Genomic DNA, 12238 nt, shown 5'->3' with positions numbered 1-12238 from the left:
GAAAAACCCCAAAAAACAAGGGGGAAAAAAAAGCCCAAAAACAAGGAATAAACACCAAAAACCAAGGGGAAAAAACCAAAAAATAAGGAATAGACACCAAAAAACAAGGAAAAAACCCCAAAAACAAGGACTAAACCCTCCAAAACCAAGGAATAAACACCAAAAACCAAGGAAAAACACCCCAAAAACCAAGGGAAAAAAACCCAAAAACCCAAGGAAAAAAGCCCCAAAAACCCAAGGAAAAAAACCCCAAAAACCAAGGGAAAAACCCCAAAAATTGGGGAAAAAACCCCAAAAACAAGGGAAAAAACCCCAAAAACCAAGGAAAAAAACCCCAAAAAACAAGGAAAAAAAACCCAAAAAACAAGAAAAAACAAACCCAAAAAACAAGAAAAAACAAACCCAAAAAAAAAGGAAAACAAACCCAAAAAACAAGGAAAAACCCCCCCAAAAACAAGGACTAAACCCCCCAAAAACAAGGAATAAACACCAAAAACCAAGGAAAAACCCCAAAAACCAAGAAAAACCCCCAAAAACCAAGGAAAAACCCCCCAAAAACCAAGGAAAAACCCCCCCCAAAAACCAAGGAAAAACCCCCCCCAAAAACCAAGGAAACCCCCCCCCCAAAAACCAAGGAAAAACCCCCCAAAAACCAAGGAAAAAAACCCCAAAACACAAGGAAAAAAACCCCAAAACACAAGGAAAAAAACCCCAAAAACCAAGGGAAAAACCCCAAAAATTGGGGAAAAAACCCCAAAAAACAAGGAAAAAAAACCCCAAAAACAAGGAAAAAAAAAACCCCAAAAACAAGGGAAAAAAAACCCCAAAAACAAGGGAAAACCCCCCAAAAAACAAGGGAAAACCCCCTCAAAAAACAAGGTGAAAACCCCCTCAAAACCAAGGGAAAATCCCCCAAAAACCAAGGGAAAAAAACCCCAAAAACCAAGGAAAAAAACCCCAAAAACCAAGGAAAAAAACCCCAAAACCCAAGGAAAAAAACCCCAAAACCCAAGGAAAAAAACCCCAAAAAACAAGGAAAAAACCCCAAAAAACAAGGAAACCCTCCCCCAAAAAACAAGGAAAAACAAACCCAAAAAACAAGAAAAAAACCCAAAAACAAGGAAAAACCTCCCAAAAACAAGGGAAAAAACCCCAAAAACAAGGGGAAAAAACCCCAAAAACAAGGGAAAAAAACCCCAAAAACAAGGGAAAAAACCCCCAAGAACAAGGGAAAAAAACCCCAAAAACCAAAGAAAAAACCCCCCAGAACCAAAGAAAAAAACCCCAAAACTCAAGGAAAAAACCCCCAAACCCAAGGAAAAAACCCCAAATCCCAAGGAAAAACCCCAAAACCCAAGGAAAAAACCCCAAATCTCAAGGAAAAAACCCCAAAACCCAAGGAAAAAACCCCCAAACCCAAGGAAAAAACCCCAAATCTCAAGGAAAAAACCCCAAATCCCAAGGAAAAAACCCCAAAAACCAAGGAAACCCTCCCCCAAAAAACAAGGAAAAACAAATCCAAAAAACAAGAAAAAAACCCCAAAAACAAGGAAAAACCTCCCAAAAACAAGGGAAAAAAACCCCAAAAACAAGGGAAAAAAACCCCAAAAACAAGGGAAAAAACCCCCAAAAACAAGGGAAAAAACCCCCCAAAAACAAGGGAAAAAAACCCCAAATCCCAAGGAAAAACCCCAAAACCCAAGGAAAAAACCCCCAAACCCAAGGAAAAAACCCCCAAACCCAAGGAAAAAACCCCAAATCCCAAGGAAAAAACCCCAAAACCCAAGGAAAAAACCCAAAAAACCCAAGGAAAAAACCCCAAAAACCAAGGAAACCCTCCCCCAAAAAACAAGGAAAAACAAACCCAAAAAACAAGAAAAAAAACCCAAAAACAAGGAAAAACCTCCCAAAAACAAGGGAAAAAAACCCGCAAAAACAAGGGAAAAAAACCCCCAAAAACCAAAGAAAAAAACCCCCAAAACCCAAGGAAAAACCCCCAAAACCCAAGGAAAAAAACCCCAAAACCCAAGGAAAAAAACCCCAAAACCCAAGGAAAAAAACCCAAAACCCAAGGAAAAAAACCCCAAATCCCAAGGAAAAAACCCCAAATCCCAAGGAAAAAACCCCAAAACCCAAGGAAAAAACCCAAAAAACCCAAGGAAAAAACCCCAAAAACCAAGGAAACCCTCCCCCAAAAAACAAGGAAAAACAAACCCAAAAAACAAGAAAAAAACCCCAAAAACAAGGAAAAACCTCCCAAAAACAAGGGAAAAAAACCCGCAAAAACAAGGGGAAAAAAACCCCAAAAACCAAAGAAAAAAACCCCCAAAACCCAAGGAAAAAACCCCAAAACCCAAGGAAAAAACCCCAAAACCCAAGGAAAAACCCCAAAACCCAAGGAAAAAACCCCAAAAACCAAGGAAACCCTCCCCCAAAAAACAAGGAAAAACAAACCCAAAAAACAAGAAAAAAACCCCAAAAACAAGGAAAAACCTCCCAAAAACAAGGGAAAAAAACCCGCAAAAACAAGGGAAAAAAAACCCCAAAAACCAAAGAAAAAAAACCCCAAAACCCAAGGAAAAAACCCCAAAACCCAAGGAAAAAAACCCCAAAACCCAAGGAAAAAAACCCCAAAACCCAAGGAAAAAAACCCCAAAAAACAAGGAAACCCTCCCCCAAAAAACAAGGAAAAACAAACCCAAAAAACAAGAAAAAAACCCCAAAACCAAGGAAAAACCTCCCAAAAACAAGGGAAAAAAACCCCAAAAACAAGGGAAAAAACCCCAAAAACAAGGGAAAAAAACCCCAAAAACCAAAGAAAAAACCCCCCAGAACCAAAGAAAAAAACCCCAAAACCCAAGGAAAAAACCCCCAAACCCAAGGAAAAAACCCCAAATCCCAAGGAAAAACCCCAAAACCCAAGGAAAAAACCCCAAAACCCAAGGAAAAAACCCCAAATCCCAAGGAAAAAGCCCAAAACCCAAGGAAAAAGCCCAAAATCATGGATTTCGGAGCGTGAGCGGAGCAGAGGCAGATCCAGGCATCCCTGGGCAGCAGCAAGAGCAGCCCTGAGCTCATTCACCTGCAGGCGCTTCAGCGCTCCCCACACTGGGGCCAAGGAGTGGCAAAAACAACGTGGATTTTTAAAAAATTGATACAGAAGGTCCAGCTAAAGGAAGGAAGCTGTGTCTTTGCCTCTTGCAAGCATAAATCTTATTTAGAAAGAAAGATAAAAAGGGAAATAAAAGCAGAGGCCGTACCTCGAACTGAGTGACCGCAGCGTAGCGCGTGTCTCCGGTGGGGGTGGTGTATTTACTCCGGTAAAATCCTTTCATTTTGTCGTTCAGCTCCCCTACAAAGTCTATCTTTAGTGTCCCTGTCCCTGCAACACAAACACACCCTGGGATTGGCAGGTGACCAAAAAAAAAAAAATCCTGGATTTGGGGTGGATTTCAGCCCCGAAACGGAGCAAATCCCAGAAGGTTGGCGGGTTCCCCTCCAGGGTTTTAGGGTTCTTTTGAACACAGAGCAATGACCAAGAGGGAGCCACCTTAAAACCTCCATCCTCCAAGCCTTACCTTGGAGCAAAGTTTGCAAAATTCATGGGATATAAGGAATAACGGCATCCTATGGAATCCTCAAAGCCAAGATGGAGCTCTGGCCACGTTCAAAGCCCTTAACCAGGCTCAGGATTAATTCTGCCCTCGGTGTCTCAGTGCAAAAAGGGAAACCTGAGCTTGGCGGCCAAGATCCCACAGGATTCCAGCTCCATCATCATCCCACTATCTCTAACTGGTGTTTATCCAGATGAAATTTAAAAAAAAAAAAAAATCCAGATGAAATAAAGTTTTATCCAAAGTGAAGAGCTGAGTTTTGACCGAGGGGGTTCCTCAGAGCTGGAGCAGCTTTGGAAGAATCCGAAGGTGGATGGTGAGGAAAAACCCTGAGGTAATTCCAGGTAATTCCAGGAGCTCCCTCTGCCCACAGGGGTCACAGGAATAGCTCCTGCCTCCCACCAGCAGGGAAATCATCGCTCAGGGGTTGGAGGCAAACATCACCATCAATCAGACAACATCTGCAATTCCAGAGGCTCCCAAAGTGACCCGGAGTGGACAGACTCCCACATCCACTGTGGGCAATTCCAGGGAAGAAACTGCTGTCCCACTCCAGCCTTTCCAAGCGCAAACCCCTCAAACACAGGCAGCAGGAAGCAGGGGAATGGCTCTTACCTTTCTGCAGGGTGCTGGGAAAGGACAGAGTGACCTTTTCATCCTCATTTTGATAGTTGAACCCTGTGGCGTGAACCTCTGGAATGGGAAACACAGCACCGGGGTCAGAACCATCCCTGGAGAGGGGTTTGTGCTCAGGAACTCTTCAAACTGAACCCCAAAGCAGCTGAACTCAACGTGCAGAATCAATTCTGAGTGATTAAACGTGAGGAACCAGAGGAACACCCTGGTGGTGGGAATTCCAGGGCAGGGAAAGCTCCTGCAGCACCCAGGAATGAAAGTTGCACTGAGAAATGCTGCAGGAAGAACGGGAGCTGTGCCCCAGGAATGTTGGGAGCAGCTGCTGCACTCCTGACAAACGGTGAAATACAGCCCCAAACTTCTCCTCACTACAGAACACGGCAGCAGGATTCGTGTTAATTATCCCAATCAGGATGCTTAGGATTTATTCACCTGATCTGTGGCTCTCGCTTCGAAAAGCTCATTAATCTCCACAGCACGGGTGGGGGTTTACTTGGATTTAACCACAAAATAAAACCAACAGTGTCGATTTTATTTCAGAAATGGCTCCAGAAGCAGGGCCCTACCTCAGGGTTCCTGCCCTGCTCAGCCTGAGGATCCCAAAGCCACCCGAAAATGAGGCAGTTTGGTATTTACATAGCTCAGGAACTATTTGTGGATGCAAACATCCAAACTATGAGGCCAGGCTGGAGAGACAGGGCTGGGAATCTGTGCAGGGATTAAACTGTCCTGGAGCTTTGGCAGAGCCAGGAGGGAGCACCTGGTGCTGCTTCTCCCTTCCTAACTCATCAAATCCTGCTTGCTGCCTCCAAGGGGATGCAGATTTGTTGTCCTTCAGCCAAAAAAAAATCTGGAATAACCCCACAAGACCTCACTTTGCAAGTTCTGCTTCCTCCACGCTCAACCACTGCTGCAACCTTTAAGAAACTATCATTTAAGAACTTTAAATCTGCTCCAAAACAAGACATCACCATCTTCCACTGCCAAACTCGGCAAGCCCGGACACAAACCATGCACTTTTCATCCCGAAACAAAAACGTGCCACTCAACCAACCCCTCGAATGACAAAAGCTGGTCTGAAACAACAATTTTAGTCACAAAAGGACTCGTTTTCCACGCTCAGGTATCACTCCAAGTGTTCGGTTTCAGCCCCAGCACACTCCAGGGTGCTCGGCTGAGCTGCTCCACACGTGACAAATGTGATTTTATTGTGGTGAAATTTCAAGTGCTGTTTATTCTGGAGTGGTGTGATTTCAGCCTTAAGCCTGAGTTAATTCCAACCTCTGCTCAATGCAAGAGCTGCAGGAATGAATTAGGTTTAACTACAGGTTTCACAGAGCTCCGCTCGGTGTTTAATCTGAGTTAACCACCGTGGTGGGCTGCAGAACGCAGAGAGGCTCGAATGAAACAGCAAAAAACACAATGCAGAAATAATTTTCTTTAAAAAAAAAAATCTCTCCAGGATCAATTTTAGGCTCTCCTGATCAGTGCTGAGGAGTTCCAAGACTTTAAAAATCAACTGTAGCGGGGATGAGTGAGAGCAGTGAAGCAGAATCCATGCCAAGGACACGCAGCTGCCACCAAACACCGGGCAACCAGCACCAAAAATAAAGGTTGGGCTTCTCTTCCTATCACCCTGGGGATACTGAGGCAGAAAACGAGACAGGAGAGGAAGGTTTTCCTATCACCCTGGGGATACTGAGGCAGAAAACAAGACAGGAGAGGAAGGTTTTAACAAGAAATCCTGAAGGAAAGGCACCAATCTGGAACTGGGCTTCCGGCAGGGAGGAGCTGAGTGCTGACTCCATCGGATCCCATGGATTTTGACCCCGACTATTTCCAGAGTCCAACAAAGCAGTGTGGGTGACCCTGGTCAGAGAGGGGCTGGACACCTGTCGGGAATTTATTTATCCAGGAGGAATAAACCATGCTGAGCCTGTGGTCAGAGGGTAACTGAACACCGGAGAGAGGCCGATAAGGATCAGCCCAGGAATGCAGCAACGCTCCCCCCACAGATCTTCAAAAAAGCCACAAAACATTTTTATCTTTTTACAGCTTCTGATGGCAACGATCTGATCCTGGAGACAAACAACAGAGCAGGACCTGAGGATCAGAGTTCCAGCCTCCTGAAAACGAGGAATACCCAGGAATGTGCCTTATGTGGAGCTTCTGCCAAAGGTTGACAACGGATATCGAGTTTCTTCCTCCTCCTCTCCCAAATGTGAGGTTCTCTAAACGTGTTTGAATTTGTGGATCTGTTCCTTTGGAAGTTTTAACTCAGAGGTGAACATCACCAGGCCTGGAAGACGAAACCCCGAAACCTTCAGGGTTTTCTAAAGCTCAGAGCAGCTCCTCACATATCAAACCCCAAAACAACAGGACATAAACCAAAGATTCCAAGTTACTTTTTTTGTTTTGTTTAAACTCCTCACTCAGTGCCAATAATTTAATCCAGAGCAAAAGAACCATGGAAAACCGTCAACAATGCTTTTTGTTGGAGTTGAAGGGAGCTGCTTCTAACAAAGATGTGATTGCAGCAAAAGGCTGTCTGAATTCCTAACGCTGGAATACAAAAGCTCCTGAAGAGAACAGCCCGGTTTTGGCAGCCTACAAACTTTGGAGAGTTTGGCACTGCAAGGTTGCAAGTTAATCACTTGCACATTAGTGCACAGCCTGGGCTGAGTCGCAGGAGGAAAGAAAAAGCTGCTGGTGGCTCCCATGAGTTTAGGAGAAAGAAAAAGAAAGGGATGTGAGAAGTGGGAGTACCTGAAATCCTACAACAGCATTTGGAATAAATCACAGCCCCTGCACAGGGCATTTCCTGCAAGGGCCCAGTGACCAGAGGGATCCATCCATGAATGATCCCAAGTTCTGTTACACCCTCACAGAGGTGGCTCCCAGCCAGGGGCTTTAAGCAGTGCCTGAATCCCAAGCCAAGACAAAGCTGAGAGCAAACCATGGAATTTTTTCAAGGAACCCTCGTTCTGTGGCATGGAGAAGTCACAGGCAATTAAGGCATGATGGCTTAATGACCCTGCATTCCCAAGGGAGCTGTGCCCCCTTGGCTTCTCTGGAAATGAAACACATTCCTTAAACCATCCCTGTGCTGACCCAGCACACCCCATTCCCGGGAAGGCTGAAGTTTCCGAGCCTTTCCATGAGTTCCACTGTAAAATCCGACAGGAATCAGAAGTACCTCACCTACCAGAGATTCCCAGCTGGGAATAAGGGAATAACCCAGCCCAGCCCTCCTTAAAGCCCTGCATTGAAACTCTGCCCTTTGAGTCCTCCCCTTTAAAAAAAAAAAGGATGGAGTTGAGCTCTTCCACAACTAAGAAAAGGTTCACAAAGGGGCTGAAACAACCCCAGAGAGCCACAGGCAGTGGTTGTTTTTCCCACCTGGCCCCAGGTGGGAATTGCTGTTCCCATTCCCTTCCTTCCACTGGCATTCCCGTGGAACCACCATGAGCAGGAAGAGGATTTGTCTCAAAAAATGCCTTTTTTTTTTAATTTTCCCCTTTAGAGGCAGCTTCCTGATCCACTTGGCTGCTCAACAGTGCGAGCAGGAATGCCAGGAGAGGGGTGAGAGCGGGGACAGGCACTGCTGTTCCTGCCCACAGAGCAGAATGTCACGACTGTCGCGACATCGGGGTGCTCCCAGGCCTGGGGAAACACAGCTCAGATACTCCAGAAGTATTTTGATATTTCTGGGGGTTTGTTTGGTTGATTTGGTTTGGGTTTTGGGGGTTTTTTGGGGGTTTTTTTTTTGGTTTGTTTTCTTATTTTAAACCCCAGCTGAAGCTCTGGTCTAACATCCAGGCATGGCCCCACCACAGTGGGAAGGAAAAGACCCAAATAATGAATTCTGGCCTTAAAAACCTCTTCAACGTTGAAGTACAACCCAAAGTTCATTGGTCCTGCTACACAATCATCACCACAGCTGCTGGGATTTCCCATGGGAAGCTGCCAACTGTTCCCCTCCAAGAATCCCTGGATTTAAGAAACTCCTTTAGATCCCCCAGGATCTGAGGAGATTCCAAGCTGAAGAACCAAATTCACTGATTCCATCACGATTTCACAGCTGCTCGGGAGAGAGGGAGATTCACAGGAAGCTCCAACTCCTTCGCACTCCCCGAGGATGAAACTCAATCCCTTAAAAAATGGAACCAACTTGTCTCGGGAATGTCTTTGCAGCTCTTCCTTTGGGCTGAGCCAAGGCATCCATCTGGACAAGTGCACACCTCAGCGCAAAAATTCCACTGTCAGTGTTAAAAAAAACCTAGCTCAGGGAGGGAAAAAAAATATCCCAATGACTCGTTCTGATCGGTGGGAGGAGCCAGTTTTAACTTCAGCCATGGAAAACTCTTGTGTTTTGAGCAGCTTTGTTCCATTACAGCATTCCTGGCACACACAGAGCGAATCCACAGCCCTCCCTGACAATCTCTGCACTGGTTTTGTGAGGAAACTGAGGAATTTTCTGCTCCCCAGTAATTAATCTCTGCTGGTTTTGTTACTCATTCCTTACTGCTGTGGATTACACAGCAAAATTCTTCACTCTGACTTTAAAGTTACAGGGATCCTCCCTCAGCTTCCTGTCAAATATTGGGCAATAATCTGATTTCCCTGCAAATCTGCATTAAAATTCCAAAGGCCAAGTCCTACCCTCTGCTGTATCCACCAGGAGAAAGGGGAGTGCAGGGGGACAAGGAGCTCTAGCCACGATCTGCTGGCAGTCAGGACTAACAGAGATTTTGGGGTGGAAAACCCAATTATTCTGCACAAAAGTCACCAGATCAGTTCCTTAAACAAAGACAGGGATCTGTTAAAACAAGATCTCTTTCCACAGCTGCTTTTCAGGCTTGAAAGGGGATAAACGACCAATTATCTTTTATCTTTAGATGAGGGTGAGACAAATTCTTCCCAACAGAGCTAAGGGGTAACAATTCCTTCAAAACCACCACTAACTTCTCCCTCTTTTTCAGGCATCCAGGAATGAAATCCCAGCGACCTGGCCGATGTTACCGTGGGTTGCCTGGGCTGTATTTCACGCTCAGTTTTGGAGAGCAGTTATACAATTACCATCCCGAAGCTGTGCACAATAGAAGCATTAGCCAGAGCCTGACTCGATCTCTATCAACAGGTGCCAGCAAACGCCCTGCCAATTCCATGCAATTTTCCTTCCAAAGCCATTACGCTCCTTGGCACATTCCCAAAACCCCGAGAGAGGTTTTAACCCCGTGGAGCCTGGGAGTGATTATGGTGATTAATTATTTTTATATTTTTTTAACTTTTAAACTTTTTTTTAAAAAAAATTTTAAGATTTTAAAATATTTTTATATTAATTGCAACAAAGCTACACCTCGAGTGTTTATGTATCATAATCATGTTTATGTATCCTAAACACTCGAGGTGTGGTTTTGTTGTAATTAATATAAAAAATACTTTTAAAAATTTCTAGTTTGTGAGTGCCAGTGTTGCACTCATACTCCTGTGTGTCCAGAGTGCCACATCCAAGGATATCCCAAAAATCAGTGTGAATTTAAGCCACAAAACTCATTTTCAGTATATCTGGGTTTAAATCTCCACTAAACTCAACTCTAACACTTCGCAGCTACAGCAGTCCCTCTCTATTTTGGGTAGTTTTTCTGATTTGAGTGGTAAGAAACTTCACTCCCAGGTGCTTCTTCCCTTTCTTTTCCTTTCCTCCGTGACAAAATGTGGGATTCCCGGGAGGCTGTGCCCGTGGCAGGGCAGTGGGTGGACACTCTCTACTCTTACTACCACTCCTTATCTCCTCATGACTCAGGAGGAGAAATAGCTCCGGGAGCACTTAGCAACCACCCAGCTCCCGATGGCAGCGGGCACACGGTGCCCGGGGACAGCCCCGAGGTGCCAGGGGACAGCCCCGAGGTCCAGGGGACGGTTTTCCAGGTTTTCCATTCTTTCCCTATCGGAACGGGGTTGGCCTCGCTCCAGGATCCTTGGTCATTCCCTTCCCTGCCGGCACTTCCTGAGCTGAGCTCTGCTTTTCCACACACGCCCTCTTCCCAAAGCTGCTTCCTCAGGACACAGCTCCTCACCTCAGCTGCACTCCCCCCCCCCCCCCCCCCCAAAAAATCCTCTGGGTGCTTAAAAATAATTAAAAAAAAAAAAAAAAAATCAAACCCGTTTAAATGCAAAGACTCGGTGCAGATATTCCGCTTGGAATCATGGAATTCCAGAGCGCTTTGGGGTGGAAAGGACCTTAAATCCCACCCATTGCCACCTCCTGCCATGGGCAGGGACATCTTCCACCATCCTGGATTGCTCCAAGCCTCATCCAGCCTGGCCTTGGACACTGCCAGGGATCCAGGGGCAGCCTCAGCTTCTCTGTGCCAGGGTCTCACCATCCTCACAGGGAGGAACTTTTCCCCCCAAATCCCCTCCTGAGTCCATTTCTCCATCTGTAAAAGTGGAGTAACACTACAGGGATCTGTAAAGTGGCATCATGGAATGGTTTGGGTGGGAAGAGACCTTAAAGCCCATCCAGTGCCACCCGTGCCATGGGCAGGGACACCTCCCACCATCCCAGGGTGCTCCCAGCCCTGGCCACTTCCCTGTACGAATCTGTGGGATAACACCACTGCAACAGAACCGAAATGATCCCTACAAAACCCACTCCAGAAATCCACATTTCATTTCTTCTTCAGGTGTCCAAACACAGCCCTTTCTTCCACCTTTATCCAGCTGCTGCATAAATAGCAACGTTTAAACCTACCCAAAGAACACCTTCCTCCCATCCATCACCAAAATCATTCCATTAATCCCTAACCACGCATTTAACGAAGCGTTTCGTGGCATCACCGTGGTGTTTTCCTCATGGAAAGGGACATTTCCCTTGTGGAAAAGGAAGCCCTGCAGAAGCTTTTTGTTCTCCGAAGGGCTTCAGCAGCAGTTGGACCAAAGAACTGCTGGGCTTGAAAGAGCAGAGGCTCCCTGAGAACCCCAGGAAGGCTCTGCCCACTGTGAGACCACGGCTGCTCCACGGAGCTTGTTTTCCACACCTCCTTCATTTCATGCTTCAGCTGCTAAAGCCCTTTTTGTGTTTGCTAATCCCCTCCAAATATAATTGGGGAAGTCAACGACTGCAGCTGAGTGTTACAAATTTCTCCAGTAACTTCCATTCCTCCAGCAACTTCCAGCCCTTCACAGAGCCAGACCCCACCCCGGTCTCCTCTACACTATCACCTTTCTCCACGCTGTCCAACACTCAGAACATCCTGCTAAAGGCCAATTAAGTGTTTTCTGTGCTCTCCAAATCCTCCCCCGTGAGTTCTTCCTACTGCAGGCCATTATGGATGCATTCCTCATCTGAGCCCTGTCATGGATTTTGTCGATATTCCCAAATCCACAGGTACAGGCGATGTTCTTAGAAGTTTATATAACATCCAGATAAAAAAAAATAATATCAAACCAGCCCAGCATCCTCTGCCTACATCCCTCAGGCACGATGGAGGAGAAGGTGAAGGAATTTCTTTACCATAACACAACTGGCAGTGATGAAAGCGAGCATGGAAGCGAGATAAGGAATTCTGTGCTTCCGGGGGTGGGGCTGAGCTTATCAAACCATGACATCACTTTGTAATCAGAGCTCTTGGGCCGCTGGCAGCAGCTCCCAGAGGCACAAACGAAACCAACCACGGCTCCTACCTTCATCTCCTTCCGGGGCATAGGACGCGGTGATGATGTCGATGTCGGCACAGTTCATCACGATTTGGTTGGTTGCATTTTTCACCTGGAAGAGAAACTCCATCAGCATCACGAAGAAATGGGAATTCCCACCTCCCATCCATCTAAAAAGCCCCTCCAGCATCAGCTGTTTGAAGGAGAATTGGGTGCTTGGGATGGTGAAGAAGAACGAGGCGTTCCAGCGCTGCTCCCGTGCGTCCCGGGGCGTGAGCGGTGCTCAGCCACTCATCTCCACTGAATCACTGAAGGGAGTGAACCAC

At 46.1% G+C, this 12238-nt stretch overlaps 1 protein-coding gene across 1 annotated transcript in view; it reads right to left on the bottom strand.

The window, feature by feature from the left end:
* Nucleotides 1-12238, bottom strand: part of NPEPPS (aminopeptidase puromycin sensitive) — a 49502-nt gene that overhangs the window by 27716 nt on the left and 9548 nt on the right. Inside the window, exons 2-4 of the mRNA XM_048318449.1 lie at nucleotides 11940-12024; nucleotides 4230-4307; nucleotides 3261-3382 (exon numbers count right to left, since the gene is read on the bottom strand). Of these exons, the coding sequence (XP_048174406.1) occupies nucleotides 3261-3382; nucleotides 4230-4307; nucleotides 11940-12024 (285 nt within the window). The remainder of the gene's footprint in view (nucleotides 1-3260; nucleotides 3383-4229; nucleotides 4308-11939; nucleotides 12025-12238) is intronic.

Source organism: Corvus hawaiiensis, chromosome 1, assembly GCF_020740725.1.
Source record: "Corvus hawaiiensis isolate bCorHaw1 chromosome 1, bCorHaw1.pri.cur, whole genome shotgun sequence".
In the NCBI taxonomy this organism is placed as follows: domain Eukaryota; kingdom Metazoa; phylum Chordata; class Aves; order Passeriformes; family Corvidae; genus Corvus; species Corvus hawaiiensis.
The sequence above is the reverse complement of the archived record's forward strand: the minus strand, read 5'-3'. Positions and strand labels throughout refer to the sequence as shown.